Source organism: Festucalex cinctus, chromosome 10, assembly GCF_051991245.1.
Source record: "Festucalex cinctus isolate MCC-2025b chromosome 10, RoL_Fcin_1.0, whole genome shotgun sequence".
Lineage (NCBI taxonomy): Eukaryota > Metazoa > Chordata > Actinopteri > Syngnathiformes > Syngnathidae > Festucalex > Festucalex cinctus.
The window spans coordinates 3,677,815-3,696,841 of NC_135420.1; the positions used below are offsets into that span (position 1 = coordinate 3,677,815).

Consider the following 19,027-nt stretch of genomic DNA (forward strand, 5'->3'; position numbering starts at 1 on the left):
ACAATTTGAGTGGTGGAAACTAAAAGAATATTCATAAATGACTGAGTTATCACACTTAGAATGAGTGTACATTTTTTGTACAAAATACCGTATGTGGGGTATTTTTTTTTTATTCCTCAAGGGCTAGGTGGCGCTGCATATATAACTGAATGTTGTCACAGAGATAACTTCAGGCCTTGACGATAAACATACATGTCAAGTTTGGGATTTTTTGGAGCATGTACCGGGGAGTTATCAAGCATATCCTTTTTCATTGCGAAACACAAATTTTGATGCCCCGCCCTCATAATATAGTATTTCGAAAAGACAAAATTTTTCCCCCTGTCGTTGGCTCAGGTCTTGACATGGTCCAGGCCAAGTCTTAACTCAGTCGGATGAAACGTGTAGGAGAAGTGGGCTAAAGTCTGCCCCCTGTGAATGTGCAAAAATCGTCAAAAATGGGACATTCAAAAATTCGTAGCTCACTTCCTGTTCATTTTAGCATATGGGTCCAAGAGACTTTTTTGTAGGTCTTGGGCTCCCTCATACACCTAAAAATATTCGTCGTTCTTGCTTAAACGTACAACCGGGGCTGCTTCGTTAAAAACTTCTAGGGGGCGCTATTGAGTAATTTTTGTAAAAATAGCACAATCAACAATAAAATATTGCTCATTTTACCAGGCCAGATGTGTGTGCCAAGTTTCATGAGTTTCTGTGCATGTTTAGACCCTCAAAACTGGCGTTGTTTTCTTGGCGAACAGCGCTTAGCCACGCCCACAGCAATTCGCGAAAACTCACAAACTTCGTGTTGTGACATCATGAAGGCCGAAACCCTCATCTGAGCAAATATGAGGTAGGTCCAGTTAACGTGTTTGGAGAAAAACGTAGAAGAAAATTCGTAAGAAAAAAAATTGCCACTAGGTGGCGCTATCAGTTAGATGAAATATAAGTCAGTAGATGTCTTTAGGGCTGGACTCTCATCAAATGTGTGAAATTTTGAGAAGATAGGATCATCTCGGTCAAGTTAATGCAGCTTTTATTTTCACGAAAAATCTTCAGACTTTGCGTCACCGTAGCGGCCACGCCCTTTGGCGAAAAGTTACAATATTCGGTGTGGGGCATGATCAACATCTTAAGGCTTTTCTGACCAATTTTCAAATGGATCCCTTCAACGAGCTCAGCACAGTAGCTAAAAACGTAAAGTATGACATTTATTGTAACCACTAGGTGGCGCTATATGTATAACTGAATTTTGTCATATAGATGTTTTCAGGCCGTGACTATTACGTTGCCTGAGAAGTTTGAGATTTTTTGGAGCTTGTACATGGGAGTTATTCAGCATTTGCTCTTTCTGGACAAATGAAATTTTAAAGTCAATATTTGATGCCCCGCCCCCGTCATATAGTATTTCGAAAAGGCAAGATGTTTTGCCCAGCTGTTCTCTCAGGTCTTGAGATGATAAATGCCAAGTTTGAAGTCAATTGGATGAAAAATGTTTGCAAAGGGGGAAAAAGCATGACTACAGTGAATGTGCCAAAATAGGCCAAAATTGGACATTAAAAAATTCATAGCTCACTTCCTGTACATTTTAGCTACATGGTCCCAATAGACTTTTTTGTGCGTCTCGGGGTGCTACACGTGCCTGCCAATTTTCGTTGCTCTAGCTCAAACGTGCCGGGCTTGGTTTTTATTTTTCTACGCTAGGGGGCGCTATAGAGTCGCGTTGTTATAACGACTTCATAATATCAAATTTTTCGCCGGACCTGAGGAGTGTGCAAAGTTCGGTGAGTTTTCGTGAATATTTAGGTACCCAAAATCGCGATTGTTTGCGGAGAATAAAGAAGAAGAAGAAGAAGAATAATAATAATAATAATAATAATAATAATAATAATAATAATAATTTTTACAAAAACAATAGGGACCTCGCAGCGGTCGCTGCTCGGGCCCTAATAATAATTTTTACAAAAACAATAGGGACCTCGCAGCGGTCGCTGCTCGGGCCCTAACTAGAGCTGCGAGCAGCTATAAAGGGCCCTCGCAGCCCGGGCCACGTTGGGGTCCTTGCACGTTGGGCTACTGGCATATTGGAAGCAAAATTTCTTTGAAAATGGCATAATAAACGTTTACATGTAGAATATTTTTTTTGCCAGTGTGTGTCAAGCTCAATGGGTTTTGGTGATTGTTAAGACCTGCAAAAATCAGCGTCCTTTTTTATTTTTAGGCAATGAGTTGCCCTGATTGGTATTTTTTGTAAAAGTGTATATATACATCATCGCTCGTTGTACTCATTGCACAATGTTACTTTTATTGTCCAAAGGGGCAATCAAAAATGAATAAAACAAAATGGAAACGTACATACGTTTGGATCGGTGTGAAGCCAGTGAACAATTTGAGTGGTGGAAACTAAAAGAATATTCAGAAATGACTTAGTCATCACACTTAGAATGAGTTTACATTTTTTTGTACAAAATACCGTATGTGGGTTTTTTTTTTTATATAAGCCTCAAGGGCTAGGTGGCGCTGTATTTATAACTGAATGTTGTCATCGAGATACCTTCAGGCCTTGATTATAAGCATACATGTCAAGTGTGGGATTTTTTTTGGAGCATGTACCGTGGAGTTATTAAGCATATCCTTCATTCACGATATTGCTTTTAATGTCCACAGAGGCTATCAAAAATAAATAAAAATATATATATGTTTGGATAAGTCTGATGCCAGTGAACATTTTGAGTGGTGGAAACTAAAAGAATATTCATAAATGACTTAGTTATCACACTTAGAATGAGTTTACATTTTTTGTACAAAATACCGTATGTGGGGTATTTTTTTTTTATGCCTCAAGGGCTAGGTGGCGCTGCATATATAACTGAATGTTGTCATAGAGATAGCTTCAGGCCTTGACGATAAACATACATGTCAAGTTTGGGATTTTTTGGAGCATGTACCGGGGAGTTATTAAGCATATCCTATTTCAGTGCGAAACACAAATTTTGATGCCCCGCCTTCATCATATAGTATTTCGAAAGGTCAAGATTTTTCCCCCTGTCGTTGGCTCAGGTCTTGACATGGTCCAGGTCAAGTCTTAACTCAGTCAGATGAAACGTGTAGGAGAAGTGGGCAAAAGTCTGCGCCCTGTGAATGTGCAAAAATTGTCAAAAATGGGACATTTAAAAATTCGTAGCTCACTTCCTGTTCATTTTAGCATATGGGTCCAAGAGACTTTTTTGTAGGTCTTGTGCTCCCTCATACACCTAAAAATATTCGTTGTTCTTGCTTAAACGTACAACCGGGGCTGCTTCGTTAAAAACTTCTAGGGGGCGCTATTGAGTCATTTTTGTAAAAATAGCACAATCAACAATAAAATATTGCTCATTTTATCAGGCCAGATGTGTGTGCCAAGTTTCATGAGTTTCTGCGCATGTTTAGACCATCAAAACTGGCGTTGTTTTCTTGGCGAACAGTGCTTAGCCACGCCCACAGTGATTCGCGAAAACTCACAAACTTTGTGTTGTGACATCATGAAGGCCGAAACCCTCATCTGAGCAAATATGAGGTTGGTCCAGTTCACGTGTTTGGAGAAAAATGTACAAGAACATTCGTAAGAAAAAAAATTGCCACTAGGTGGCGCTATCAGTAAGATGAAATATAAGTACGTAGATGTCTTTAGGGCTGGACTCTCATCAAATGTGTGAAATTTTGAGAAGATTGGATCATCTCGGTCAAGTTCATGCAGCTTTTTTTGTCACGAAAAATCTTCAGACTTTGCGGCACCGTAGCGGCCACGCCCTTTGGCGAAAAGTTAAAATATTCGGTGTGGGGCATGATCAACATCTTAAGGATTTTCTGACCAACTTTCAACTGGATCCCTTCAACGAGCTCAGCGCAGTAGCTAAAAACGTAAAGTATGACATTTATTGTTACCACTAGGTGGTGCTATATGTATAACTGAATTTTATCATATAGATGTTTTCAGGCCGTGACTATTACGTTGCCTGAGAAGTTTGAGATTTTTTGGAGCTTGAACATGGGAGTTATTAAGCATTTGCTCTTTCTGGACAAATGAAATTTTAAAGACAATATTTGATGCCCCGCCCCCATCATATAGTATTTCTAAAAGGCAAGACTTTTTGCCCAGTTGTTCTCTCAGGTCTTGAGATGATAAATGCCAAGTTTGATGTGAATTGGATGAAAAATGTTTGCAGAGGGGGAAAAAGCATGACCACAGTGAATGTGCCAAAATAGGCCAAAATTGGACATAAAAAAATTCATAGCTCATTTCCTGTACATTTTAGCTACATGGTCCCAATAGACTTTTTTGTGCGTCTCGGGGTGCTACACGTGCCTGCCAATTTTCGTTGCTCTAGCTCAAACGTGCCAGGCTTGGTTTTTATATTTCTACGCTAGGGGGCGCTATAGAGTCGCGTTGTTATGACGACTTCATAATATAAAATTTTTCGCCGGGCCTGAGGAGTGTGCAAAGTTTGGTGAGTTTTCGTGAATGTTTAGGTCCTCAAAAATGCGATCGTTTACGGAGAAGAAGAAGAAGAAGAAGAAGAAGAAGAAGAAGAAGAAGAATAATAATAATAATTCGACGAAAAACAATAGGGACCTCGCAGCGGTCGCTGCTCGGGCCCTAACTAGAGCTGCGAGCAGCTATAAAGGGCCCTCGCAGCCCGGGCCACGTTGGGGTACTTGCACGTTGGGGTACTTGCACGTTGGGGTACTGGCACGTTGGGGTACTGGCAAGTTTAGGTACGGCACATTGGAAGCAGAATTTCTTTGAAAATGGCATGATAAACCTTGACATGTGGATTTTTTTTTTTTTTGTAAAAATACCGTTAAGTTGGTGTATTTTTTTTTTTATGCCTCTAGGGCTAGGTGGCGCTGTATATATAATGGAATGTTGTCATAGGGATACTTTCAAGCCTTGACTCTAAACATACATGTCAAGTGTGGGATTTTTTTGGAGCATGTACCGTGGAGTTATTAAGCATATCCTTCATTCACGATATTGCTTTTAATGTCCATTAGAGGCTATCAAAAATAAATAAAAAAGTACATGTTTGGATAAGTCTAATGCCAGTGAACATTTTGAGTGGTGGAAAGTAAAAGAATATTCATAAATGACTTAGTTATCACACTTAGAATGAGTTTACATTTTTTGTACAAAATACCGTATGTGGGGTATTTTTTTGTTTTGCCTCAAGGGCGAGGTGGCGCTGCATATATAACTGAATGTTGTCATAGAGATACCTTCAGGCCTTGACGATAAACATACATGTCAAGTTTGGGATTTTTTGGAGCATGTATCGGGGAGTTATTAAGCATATCCTTTTTCAGTGCGAAACACAAATTTTGATGCCCCGCGCTCATCATATAGTATTTCCAAAAGTCAAGATTTTTCCGTCTGTTGTTGGCTCAGGTCTTGGCATGGTCCAGGTCAAGTCATAAGTCAGTCGGATAAAACATGTAGGAGAAGTGGGCAAAAGTATGCCCCCTGAAAATGTGCAAAAATCGTCAAAAATGGGACATTCAAAAATTCGTACCTCACTTCCTGTTCATTTTAGCATATGGGTCCAAGAGACTTTTTTGTAGGTCTTTGGCTCCCTCATACACGTAAAAATTTTCGTAGATCTTGCTTAAACGTAGAATCGGGGCTGCTTCGTTAAAAATTTCTAGGGGGCGCTATTGAGTCATTTTTGTAAAAATAGTACAATCAACAATAAAATATTGTTCATTTTACCAGGCCAGATGTGTGTGCCAAGTTTCATGAGTTTCTGCGCATGTTTAGACCCTCAAAACTGGCGTTGTTTTCTTGGCGAACAGTGCTTAGCCACGCCCACAGCGATTCGCGAAAACTCACAAACTTCGTGTTGTGACATCATGAAGGCCGAAACTAGGGGTGTTAAAAAAAATCGATTCGGCGATATATCGCGATACTACATCGCGCGATTCTCGAATCGATTCAATAATCGGCAGAATCGATTTTTTTTTTTTTTTTTTTTTTTTTTTTTTTTTTTTTTTTTTTTTTAGGATTCACACCTTGAGCATGGAAGAATGTTATATGAACGGCACATTAAGCCTTAATATTTTTATTTTAATGCTGTTCAAATGTGAAACAGATTGCAAACTGTTTGTGTACAGTAGCTCACGGTTATAAGCCTCAAGTTTTAGATGAATATATTCATACAAATCTTACAGTGTACATGTACAAATTTACTGATAGTATTTTCTAAATTTGAATGGAAAAAAATCGCAACAATCGACTTATAAATTCGTATCGGGATTAATCGGTATCGAATCGTGACCATTCGTATCGGGATTAATCGGTATCGAATCGAATCGTGACCTGTGAATCGTGATACGAATCGAATCGTCAGGTACTAGGCAATTCACACCCCTAGCCGAAACCCTCATCTGAGCAAATATGAGGTTGGTCCAGTTAACGTGTTTGGAGAAAAATGTACAAGAAAATTCGTAAGAAAAAAAATTGCCACTAGGTGGCGCTATCAGTAAGATGAAATATAAGTTCGTAGATGTCTTAAGGGCTGGACTCTCATCAAATGTGTGAAATTTTGAGAAGATAGGATCATCTCGGTCAAGTTCATGCAGCTTTTATTGTCACGAAAAATTTTCGGACTTTGCGTCACCGTAGCGGCCACGCCCTTTGGCGAAAAGGTACAATATTCGGTGTGGGGCATGATCAACATCTTAAGGCTTTTCTGACCAATTTTCAACTGGATCCCTTCAACGAGCTCGGCACAGTAGCTAAAAACGTAAAGTATGACATTTATTGTTACCACTAGGTGGCGCTATATGTATAACTGAATTTTATCATATAGATGCTTTCAGGCCGTGACTATTACGTTGCCTGAGAAGTTTGAGATTTTTTGGAGCTTGAACATGGGAGTTATCACACTTAGAATGAGTTGACATTTTTTGTACAAAATACCGTATGTGGGGTATTTTTTTTTCACGCCTGAAGGGCGAGGTGGCGCTGCATATATAACTGAATTTTGTCATAGAGATACCTTCAGGCTTTGACTATAAACATACATGTCAAGTTTGGGATTTTTTGGAGCATGTACCGGGGAGTTATTAAGCATATCCTTTTTCAGTGCGAAACACAAAATTTGATGCCCCGCCCTCATCATATAGTATTTCCAAAAGTCAAGATTTTTCTGCCTGTAGTTGGCTCAGGTCTTGACATGGTCCAGGTCAAGTCTAAAGTCAGTCGGATGAAATGTGTAGGAGAAGTGGGCAAAAGTATGCCCCCTGAAAATGTGCAAAAATCGTCAAAAATGGGACATTCAAAAATTCATAGCTCACTTCCTGTTCATTTTAGCACATGGGTCCAAGAGACTTTTTTGTAGGTCTTGGACTCCCTCATACACCTAAAAATTTTCGTAGATCTTGCTTAAACGTACAATCGGGGCTGCTTCGTTAAAAATTTCTAGGGGGCGCTATTGAGTCATTTTTGTAAAAATAGGACAATACATGATAAAATATTGCTCATTTTGCCAGGCCAGATGTGTGTGCCAAGTTTCATGAGTTTCTGCGCATGTTTAGACCATCAAAACTAGCGTTGTTTTCTTGGCGAACAGTGCTTAGCCACGCCCACAGCGATTCGCGAAAACTCACAAACTTCGTGTTGTGACATCATGAAGGCCGAAACCCCCATCTGAGCAAATATGAGGTTGGTCCAGTTAACGTGTTTGGAGAAAAATGTACAAGAAAATTCGTAAGAAAAAAAATTGCCACTAGGTGGCGCTATCAGTTAGATGAAATATAAGTTCGTAGATGTCTTAAGGGCTGGACTCTCATCAAATGTGTGAAATTTTGAGAAGATAGGATCATCTCGGTCAAGTTCATGCAGCTTTTATTGTCACGAAAAATCTTCAGACTTTGCGTCACCGTAGCGGCCACGCCCTTTGGCGAAAAGTTACAATATTCGGTGTGGGGCATCATCAACATCTTAAGGCTTTTCTGACCAATTTTCAACTGGATCCCTTCAACGAGCTCAGCACAGTAGCTAAAAACGTAAAGTATGACATTTATTGTAACCACTAGGTGGCGCTATATGTATAACTGAATTTTTTCATATAGGTGTTTTCAGGCCGTGACTATTACGTTGCCTGAGAAGTTTGAGATTTTTTGGAGCTTGTACATGGGAGTTATTCAGCATTTGCTCTTTCTGGACAAATGAAATTTTAAAGGCAATATTTGATGCCCCGCCCCCGTCATATAGTATTTCGAAAAGGCAAGATTTTTTGCCCAGCTGTTCTCTTAGGTCTTGAGATGATAAATGCCAAGTTTGAAGTCAATGGGATGAAAAATGTTTGCATAGGGGGGAAAAGCATGACCACAGTGAATGTGCCAAAATAGGCCAAAATTGGACATTAAAAAATTCATAGCTCACTTCCTGTACATTTTAGGAAATGGCTTCCACTGACTTTTTTGTGCGTCTCGGAGTGCTACACGTGCCTGCCAATTTTCGTAGCTCTAGCTCAAACGGGCCGGGATTGGTTTTTATTTTTCTACGCTAGGTGGCGCTATAGAGTCGCGTTGTTATGACAACTACATAATATCAAATTTTTCGCCGGGCCCGAAGAGACTGCAAAGTTTGGTGAGTTTTCGTAAATGTTTAGGCCCTCAAAAATGCGATCGTTTGCGGAGAATAAAGAAGAAGAAGAAGAAGAAGAAGAAGAATAATAATAATTCTTACAAAAACAAGAGGGACCTCGCAGCGGTCGCTGCTCGGGCCCTAATAATAATAATAATAATAATAATAATAATAATAATAATTTTTACAAAAACAATAGGGACCTCGCAGCGGTCGCTGCTCGGGCCCTAATAATAATAATTTTTACAAAAACAATAGGGACCTCGCAGCGGTCGCTGCTCGGGCCCTAATAATTTTTACAAAAACAATAGGGACCTCGCAGCGGTCGCTGCTCGGGCCCTAATAATAATTCGAACGAAAAACAATAGGGACCTCGCAGCGGTCGCTGCTCGGGCCCTAATAATAATAATTTTTACAAAAACAATAGGGACCTCGCAGCGGTCGCTGCTCGGGCCCTAATAATAATTCTTACAAAAACAAGAGGGACCTCGCAGCGGTCGCTGCTCGGGCCCTAATAATAATTCTTACAAAAACAAGAGGGACCTCGCAGCGGTCGCTGCTCGGGCCCTAATAATAATTTTTACAAAAACAAGAGGGACCTCGCAGCGGTCGCTGCTCGGGCCCTAATAATAATTTTTACAAAAACATTAGGGACCTCGCAGCGGTTGCTGCTCGGGCCCTAATAATAATAATAATAATAATAATAAATTTTTTTTACAAAAACAATAGGGTCCTCGCAGCGGTCGCTGCTCGGGCCCTAATAAATAGAGAGCAAATAAAAGAGGGCCAAGAATTGACCCCTGTGGAACCCCATGTGGAAGAGGAGCTTGAGAGGACACAAAATCGTCAATTTTTACACAAAAGCTCCTATCTTTTAAGTATGACCTAAACCATTCGAGGGCGACCCCTTGAATGCCCACATAATGCTCAAGACGAGAAATTAAAATGTCATGATCTACGGTATCAAACGCAGCAGACAAATCAAGGAGAACCAAAACAACAAACTTTCCAGAGTCTGTTGATAAAAATATATCATTTGATACCCTCAAAAGAGCAGACTGTGCTATGAAGCGCTTTAAAACCAGACTGAAATAATTCAGTGACACCATTTTTCTCTAAAAACGGTAACAACTGAGAGTAAACAACCTTCTCCAATATTTTAGAAATAAATGGGAGGTTAGAAATGGGCCTGAAATTAGCACAAATGAGGGGGTCAAGGCCAGTTTTTTAAGTAGAGGTCGTACGACTGCATGTTTAAAATCACCTGGTACTATACCAGTAAAAAGGCTATAATTAATTATCTCAAGGACATGTGGTCCAAGAGTGTCAAAAACCTCCTTAAACAAACGAGGAGGGATGGCATCAGTAGGGGAACCTGAGGGCTTCAAATTACTGACTATATTCTTCAATAATAAGAGTGACACTGGCTCAAATTGAACAAAAGTAGATGAATAGTATATAGGAGTAGTTAGATCAAATGAAGGCTGGGCAATACAGGCTCTGGTTGACACAATTTTGTCAGTGAAGAACTTAAGAAATCTTTCACAAAGATCAACGGAGGCATCAAAACAAGCAGAAATAGGAACATTAAGAACACTGTTAATGGTTTTGAACAGAGCCCTGGGATTGTTACAATTGGAAGCAATTATTTCAGAAAAATATTTATGCTTTTCTGATTTCACAGTCTTTTGATATTTTAACAGGCTCTCTTTAAAAATACGAAGAGAAACTTGGAGCCTGTCTTTTTTCCAACGACGCTCAGCTCTCCTGCATTCTCATTTGGCAGCACGAGTAGTGTCATTTAACCATGGCTCGAGTGCAGATTTGGTGCGCCGGGTTTTCAAAGGAGCAATCATGTCCAGTGTTTGTAAACAGAGTTAAAACCGACAAGCAGCTCGTCGATACTTGAACACGCAAAGCAGTCAAAGTCATCCTCGCAGAGATCCAAAAAAGTAGAGGAGAAAAGAACTGCGGAGGAGTTAAACGTATGACAGAGCTTAGGAGGAGCGCATAGTTCAGCCTTACGCTGAGTAGGAATATTAAATAAAATCGGCGCGTGATCAGAGAAGACAGCTTCACAAATATCCATATTGGAAACACACAAGCCATACGAGAGCACTAAGTCCAGTATGTGTCCAAGCTCATGGGTTGGTCCAGTTACGTGCTGCACAAAACTAAAAGAGTCAATAATATTTAAAAATCCCCTGGAGATTGAGTCATCAGGACAACAAATATGAATATTAAAATCCCCAAGAATAAGAACACGGTCATATTTTGGCAGAATTTCGGCCAAGAACTCTGAAAAGTCACTTATAAAATCCTTGTTGTACATGGGTGGTCGATAAATGACAGCACACAGTACAACATTAGAACGGCCCAGTTCAAATAAGCAATGTTCAAAGCTTGTGAAGGAGACTTGAAGATAAATCCGCCGGCATATAAAACAATTTTTAAAAACAACTGCTATTCCTCCTCCTTTTCGGCCTGAAGAACGCGGGGAATTAAAGTACCAGCAATCCGGCGGTAACAATTCAATGAGAGAGGAGTCACCAGTACTCAGCCATGTCTCCGTAACACAGAGAATATCCAGATCACGGGATAGAAAGAAATCCTTCAGGATAAAAGTTTTGTTTGCCACCGACCTTGCATTGACAAGGCCGAACCAAGCCGGAATCGGCGGGTCCAAAACAGTGGCTGATCGCGGAGCCCGAGACAGGGCCCGCAAATGGCGGGGATCCACCCCGCGCCAGCGGGGATGAGGGGAACAAAAGCGAGAGCGGGTTACCTCAGCCGAGCCGATGACAGGTGCCAGCCAGGAGTCCACTGGATCCAATGATCGCGGGTGTAGAAAGAGGCCAGGTATCGCTCCATTTCTCCTCCGGGAAGCCACGGGAAGTCGGGCAAAATGAGCTTTAAACTTCACCAACTGACCGCCGCGTTTGCCCCGGCGTCGGCGACGTTTGCGTCGAGGAAGTGGAGCAAGGGTGCGGCAAAGGTGGGCAGGTATCCAGTCGGGTAAGTGAGACTGCTGAGACGCCGTAAAGCCATGACATTCAAAGTCGATCTTTGTCAAAACTTTGGCAGAGGGGCGAAGATCAAGCAGTGTTTGGCGATCATATACAAGCAGCGAGCCGGCATTGTAGACAAAAATAGATAAACACAGCAGGAGGACAATCAACTTAGACAGCAAAAGACGGCAAGCCACAGACACCGGCGCCATCTTCCAATCAGCCTTGAAAACGTTCTTTTTCATCAGATTGCTTCATGTTTCATTGTAATTCGCAGCTCGAGTTAGGGCCCGAGCAGCTACCGCTGCGAGGTTAAACCTGAGTTGAGTTGAGTAATTCCATACACCGGCAGCCCATTGAAAAGAGATACAATGCTTCCATCTGCTGGCCATAGTTAGTTTGTGTTTTTGAGTTCACATCTCATTGACCCGGCTGCGCTGCACTTGGACGTTGCACTGACCACTGATATATAATAAAAAATAAAAGTAGTTGACGTCACTAAACGTCTAAGGCGGCATAAATAGTAACGTACAGCCACTTAGGAAAGTAAGAGATTACTGGTTTGGAAAAATGAACATGTTAGATTGCTCATTATTGAAAGAAAGTAATCAGATTAAAATAACGCAACGCGTTAGTGACAACACTGATAATGGTTCCATCAAGGTGGAATGATCCAGGCAGAATTATACCAGTTAAGAGTTGAAACATTATGGGGTATTTAACCAAACATTTGTGGCTGTGTATGTACAGTGTACAGTACATTTAAGCCTGTATGGATATATAATTTTTTTACGCTGTATGGATTAGACGAGGGCTGGGCGATATAATTTTTATATCGATACATTTTTTAACGGGATATGGAATTAGGCCATTCCGTCTATATCGATATAGCGCTGTGTGCTGCGTCTGCTGCACTCACTGCCCCGTGCTGCCCCCTCCCCCTCCTCTTTCGTGCACAGGAGGTGTGAGGGGGAGGGGAGGGGGTGACACTTCACACTTGTGAAGTACTCATGCAAATCGCGGTAAAAAAAAAAAAAAAAAAAAAAAGGTAGCGAGGGAGGGGCGACACTTCTGACGCACACTTCTCTTCTCCAACACGCCAAGCACGGCAGAAGAATTGATTGTACACGGTAGGCGACAAGCAACAGCGAATTACGTATCGCGTCACCTCCCATGTCAAACTGGACACACGGGAGGCGACATGTTTCAACTTTCTAGTATCGCGTCACGGACCTACGTAGACGTGTACGCGCGCGATTTTTCACATGCACGAACGTCGCGTGTCGCTGAGAGGGAAGAGGGGAGGCGATTTTCGCCTTGTCGCCTTGCTTCCATAGGAAATAAATGGAGAGCGAGCAACGTCGCCTCCCGTGTGGCGAGCCCCTGAGCCAGCGAGCAGCAGTGAGCATGAATGGCTAGCCACAAGCTACACTACACTCGCTACACTGAGAGGAGAGCGATAGACAAGTGCAAGCGAGGGGTGGACCGTGGAAGCACTACAAATACTTTTTAGATTCTAAACAGTGCCACAAATTTAAGGATAAAGTGTGTGTAGCTGCATGCTGCAGGAGCTCCAGTCATAAACCGTCAGTTAGGGTTTGTCATATTTTGTGCTTTTGTAATGATCCTTTTTTGCATCTGTGCATTTCTCAGAACGGGGAAAAAATTCTGTAATTTTATTTCAGTAAACCACTTATAGTTATCAGTGTATATGTGTGTACTTTTCTCGTGCATAGAGCTCAGAAAAAGATCGGCTGAGTATAGTTTATAGGATATTTTTAAGATTATATTTTTATTTAACTGTGCACCTACAGTCAGAGCTTTAATTTAAAAAATGGTTACACAGCATTTATATTTTATTTGAACAACTGAACATTTTTCATGAACCAGGTGAAGAAACCTGTTTATTATTTATTCATTTGATTTAGCCCCTATTCACTGAAATATCAATATCAATAAAACTATTTGTGACATGTTATATTTTAGCTTTGACTCGAAATTTTCTTGTGCAGGAAAAAAAAAAAAAATATATATATATATATATATATATATATATATATATATATATATATATATATATATATATATATATGTTAGGGGTGTGAATTGCCTAGTACCTGACGATTCGATTCGTATCACGATTCACAGGTCACGATTCGATTCGATACCGATTAATCCCGATACGAATTTATAAGTCGATTGTTGCGATTTTTTTCATTCAAATTTAGAAAATACTAATCAGTAAGCTTGTAGAGTGTAAGATTTATATGAAAATGTATTATTTATTTATCTGAAATTTCAGTCTTATAGAGGTTGTAATCCGTTTCATGTTTGAACAGCATTAAAATAAAATATTTAGGCTTAATGTTCCATTCATATAACATTCTTCCATGCTCAAGGTGTGAATCCCCCCAAAAAAAAAAAAAAAAAAAAAAAAAAATCGATTCTGCCGATTATTGAATCGATTCGAGAATCGCGCGATGTAGTATCGCGATATATCGCCGAATCGATTTTTTTTAACACCCCTAATATATATATATATATAATATTATAATATAGACAGACATATAACATTGGCACCCATTTCTTGTTTTTTAAAAAAGATGCAGTGTTACGTATAATTACACCCTGGTAAAAAAAGAATGCAATGCATGTCAAGACAAGGTATTAACTTACGAGTATGGGGAGATTGGCACGGCCACCACCAGGATATGATTCCCCTTTCTAAAGAGTCTCCACAGGCCTCTGTGATTTCCACGGACATCGAGGTCCCAAACATGGAGGCACTTGGTAGAAGAATGAGGGAGATACAAGTCAGGCAAGACACACTGATACATACATACTGTATATTGTTAATATGCATATCAGAACAGGAATTTTCAAATATGGAATACTGGACCGAGACAAGGTCTCATGCCATCAAGGAACGTTTTCTAATACCACAGTCAGCCGTCACAAACTGTGTAGGCTACGAGCTACACGCAGTGTAGCTGTTGTGATCATGTGACCATAATGAACCAATCAAATAACTTGTTTACCATATTGGAAGAGATATCCTGAATCTGCAGGGGTACATTACATGACTTGTTCAGAAATTGAATCAGAAAAGAGTTTTTCGGGTACTCCGGTTTCCTTGTATATTACAAAAACCAGAGTTAGGCATCGTTGGCCCCGTCAGTGAGTATTTCAGGACGGCCCAGTACATCCAAGTCATTGGCGACAGCCAAACGGCGTTGAGAACGGGCTTATGGGTACTAAGTCACACACAGGTGCCGCACACCTGGCAGGCAGCCAAACAAATAAAAAATAAAACAGTGTTGCTTTTGGTCCATCGGATCGCAATTACTAAATGGTAAATAGTACTTCATTTCTATAGTGATTTTCCACCTTACAAAGTGCTTTACAATTTGACTTTGTGACTGAAAGCTCTGTATAAATAAAGATGACTTGACTTGAGTACTCATTTACCAACTGATGACACAATATCAGAAGCAACTGGGGGTTCAGTATCTTACTCAAGGATACTTGGAAATAGTCACAATGGCTTAGGATCAAACCCACAACCTTTGGGTTGCGAGATGACCAATCTCCCAGTGAGCCACACCGCTTCCATATGTGTGTGTGCTGTTTTTATCTTCATGTTTTTTTTCTTTATTTGGCTACATCTCTGCTTGTGTGTGACATGGAAAGTTACGTTCTCAACGCCGATTGGCTGTGACCGAACAGGGTCGGACTTGGTCCACGTGGGCCAGGCTGGTATGCCGACGGAAGCTCACAGACAGACTGACAATGTCCAACTCCGCCAAAATCATGAATGGGTCTATTGTTACTAATTGTATATAGGTTTGAATGTGAGTTTGGATGGCTGTTTGGTTATTGGTGCCCAAGATTGGTTGGCGACCAGTGTTCCCTCTAAGTTGTGCGCGTGTCCAGGTCGAGAAGAGATGAAGGCATGGACCAGTTGTTCTGCTGTTGGGAGGGATAGAATGGGAAGAACCTGCTATCTCGTTAGGGGAAGCATTTAACTTAATAACTAAATTCTCTCACTTATCAGATTACTCTATTAACTGGACAAAATCAACATTATTACCTATTACAGAAAATTCATGGAACCCTACAAGTCAGGATCCACACTACTCCTTTCCTACAGGTAATTTAAAATAGGTGTTAAAATTTCACCTAAGTTAACTGAATTAACTTCTTTAAATTTTTTACCATTATTGGATAGCATCCGTAGTGACCTGGAGCGCTGGAATAATCTTCCGATCTCTTTAATAGGACGGATAGCTACTATAAAAATGAAAGTTTTACCAAAGATTAATTATTTATTTTCAATGATTCCATTTAAACCTACGTCTAACTGGTTCCAATCGCTGGACTCTGCTATCATAAAATTCTATTGGAATAAAAAAAAAAAGCCAAAATTAGTCTATCTACTCTTCAGGAAAGTAAATCTAAAGGAGGTTTAGAGGCACCAAACTTTATGTACTATTATATAGCTAATCAACTACAATATCTTGTGCTATGGACACAACCCAACAGAGATACTAACTGTTGGTTGGAATTGGAGCAGAAGGATTGTAATAATCTTAGACTGTTAGATTTACTCTTTATTACAAAATCGATAAAACGACATAATTGTTTTAAAAACCCAATGATAGCCGCCACCCTGACTGCCTGGTGGCAGGCATTAGAAATTACAAACTCTCAATTGGCGCCCTGTGGGCTCTCTCCCATTTGGCATAACCCCGACTTTCAACTTAATAATCAGTCGTTCCATTTAAGCTTATGGGAGCAGAAAGGAATTACACACCTTCATCATCTTTTCTCAGATAATAAGTTTATATCGTATACAAATTTGGTCCAAAAATATGAAATAAAAAACGGAAATTTCTTACATTATCTGCAAGTTAAAAATATGGTTAAGAAACAAATCCCAACACTTCAGGATACGCTCCAACTGCCTGTCTTAGCTAAAGATATTATAAAGCTTTCTCCAACAACAATAAAGAAAATATCAAAAATATATAAGTTATTTTTATACACAAATAAAACGTATTTACCGACTTTAAAATGGGAAAAAGACTTGTCTATAGTTCCGGAACCAGACTTTTGGACCCAAATCTGTGAAAATGTATTTAAAATGACCAAACAGACAAATTTGCAACTTATCCAATATAAGATACTTCATAGAACATATATTACACAATATATGATGAAAAAAATGGGACTCTCTGACGCCGACATTTGTCTCCAGTGCTCACAAAACACTGCCGATACTTATCTTCATGCTTTATGGTCATGTACTCCAGTGCTGCATTTCTGGACTAAAATCTTGGAAAAGCTCGCTGATATATTAAACTGTAGGCTTCCTTTATCTCCAAGATTGTGTTTAGTAGGTGACTTAACAATAACTGAGCTACCATGTAAACAATCTCAATCTATACTTATAGCCCTTACTATTGCTAAAAAAATAATCCTTGTCAATTGGAAAAATAAACAATCTCTAAATATCGACCACTGGTTAAACTTACTAATAAATTATATCTCAATGGAAAAAATCTCTGCCTTAAATAAAAATCAAGTATCAAGATTTAAACAAATATGGTCTATGTAAATAGAATATTTTAATCTTAATTTGGCAACTTAATCCTGCCTAGATTCTGCCTGTTAACGAGAGCTACCACATCGTTACAACTTCTGTTTTCGCTGCTTCTGTATTTGGTATCTTGTATCTGATTGTTTTTATTTTTATATAGTCAGGAACCTAGTTGCTGCTAGTGGGCTCGAGCACACCACACTATACGACACTATACTCACTAACTCCTTAAGATTTATTTCCAGTGGGCACGAAGCATCAACACTTGGTGTTACTTCATGCTAATTAGTCAATTTTCTTGACGCCGTCCCCCGTGGTCGGGCGGGGGTAGCTCTGCCCCCATCCCCCCCCCCCCGTTGTCTGCTCGGTAGCGGTTGCGTCTTGGCCGCTCCCTGGGCCCCCTGTGGGGTGCGGTGTTGGGGTGCTTTCCCTGGTGCCCGGGGCGGTGCCGTCCCGGCGCGGTTTGCTGCTCCGTGCCCGGCGGCGCGGTTCGGGGTGGGTGGGCCTCTGGTGTGCACCGTGGTTCCCTCTCCCCTCCCCCTTCCTCCCCCCCGTCGCCTCTCCCTCCTCGCCTCCCCCCGCCCATCCTCCTCTGCCTCCCGGTCTCTTTTCCCTTGTCGCCCTCCCTCTTCCTCCCCCCCGCCCCCTCCTGCCCTGCAGCCGCCCTTTCGCCTTCTTGTCGTCTCCTCCCCGCTCCCCCCTCCCCCCTTCCCTGTCTGCCCCCCTCCCCGGCCCGGGCGTCGGGCTCCGGGGGCCGGGCGGGGGTTTGAGGCCTGCCCCACTCCGGTAGATCTCCTGGCGCCCCGGGCGGGCTCCGGTGGGCTGTCCAGTAGCCCTGCTGCGCTGGCCCTGTCCGCCTATCGTGGTGCCAGATGGGTGGGGTGGGGGGCGGGTGGGGGAGGGTGCTGGGGGGCGGGCGTGCCACCTACACCCGCCGGGTTGGGTGAGGCCCCGCTGGTCGCTCCTCTTACTCACTTCACTAGTTTTGCACTATACACTTTGTAAATATACACATAGGGCACACAACACATTTCTTGGTGGGGTGGGGAAGGGTGGAAACACCGTCTTCACCCTTCAACTCCCCTCCAATTTTAATGCACTTCATGTCCAAGGGGAGGGGTGAGTTGGGGCGGGGAGCCATCAGGGGGGATGGACTGCAGTGCCTGGCAGCGGTGTGGTCCCCCCCATCTGTGTCCCTGCCCCACCACTTTGTCCCTCCATTTCCTTTTTTAATGCACCACACATATACATATTCATTTTTTGGGGGGGATGCGGGTGTATCGGAGTAGGGGAAATTTTTTCCCTCTGCTCCGACTCACCTGCTCCCAATTTTAATGCACCACACGCACACACTTGTATATACACTGGGTGGGGCCACATTCACGGTGTATGGGTAGAGTTTGCCAGTCGGCGAGCTGGCGGACTCAGTAACAGGGTTAGGTGTCACTAGTACGCTGGCGTGACGACCGGGGCCTCTTCCCACCGGGCTCGGTGTTCTGGTGTTCCGCCTCTCCCCCGGTGCTTCCTCCTCTGCTTCCCCCCTCCCGCCGCTGTGCTACTTTCGCACGGCTGGAGGTGGGGTGGGCACGTCTTCCCTCTCTGCGCTGCTGCCCGGTGCCGGTTTACGGGGTTGGGGGGGGATCGCGTGGTTGGGGGGGGTTCGCGGGGGGGTTGGCGGTCGTCGGTGGGGGGGGGGGGGGGGGGGGTTCTTTTGGGGGGAGGGGGGGATGGGTGGGTGGGAGGTTGGGTGTTGGGGGTCGGGGTGTGTTCGGGGGTTTGGGGGCCGGGGGTGGCGGGGCCTGGGTCGTGGCGGGT

At 42.1% G+C, this 19,027-nt stretch overlaps 1 protein-coding gene across 3 annotated transcripts in view; it reads right to left on the reverse strand.

Annotated features, from left to right (window-relative positions):
- pomgnt1 (protein O-linked mannose N-acetylglucosaminyltransferase 1 (beta 1,2-)) overlaps positions 1-19,027 on the reverse strand; it is a 305,595-nt gene that overhangs the window by 101,858 nt on the left and 184,710 nt on the right. For all 3 annotated transcript variants that reach the window (XM_077533431.1, XM_077533432.1, XM_077533433.1), the window contains exon 21: positions 14,290-14,399. In XM_077533431.1, coding sequence (XP_077389557.1) covers positions 14,290-14,399 — 110 coding nt within the window. The remainder of the gene's footprint in view (positions 1-14,289; positions 14,400-19,027) is intronic.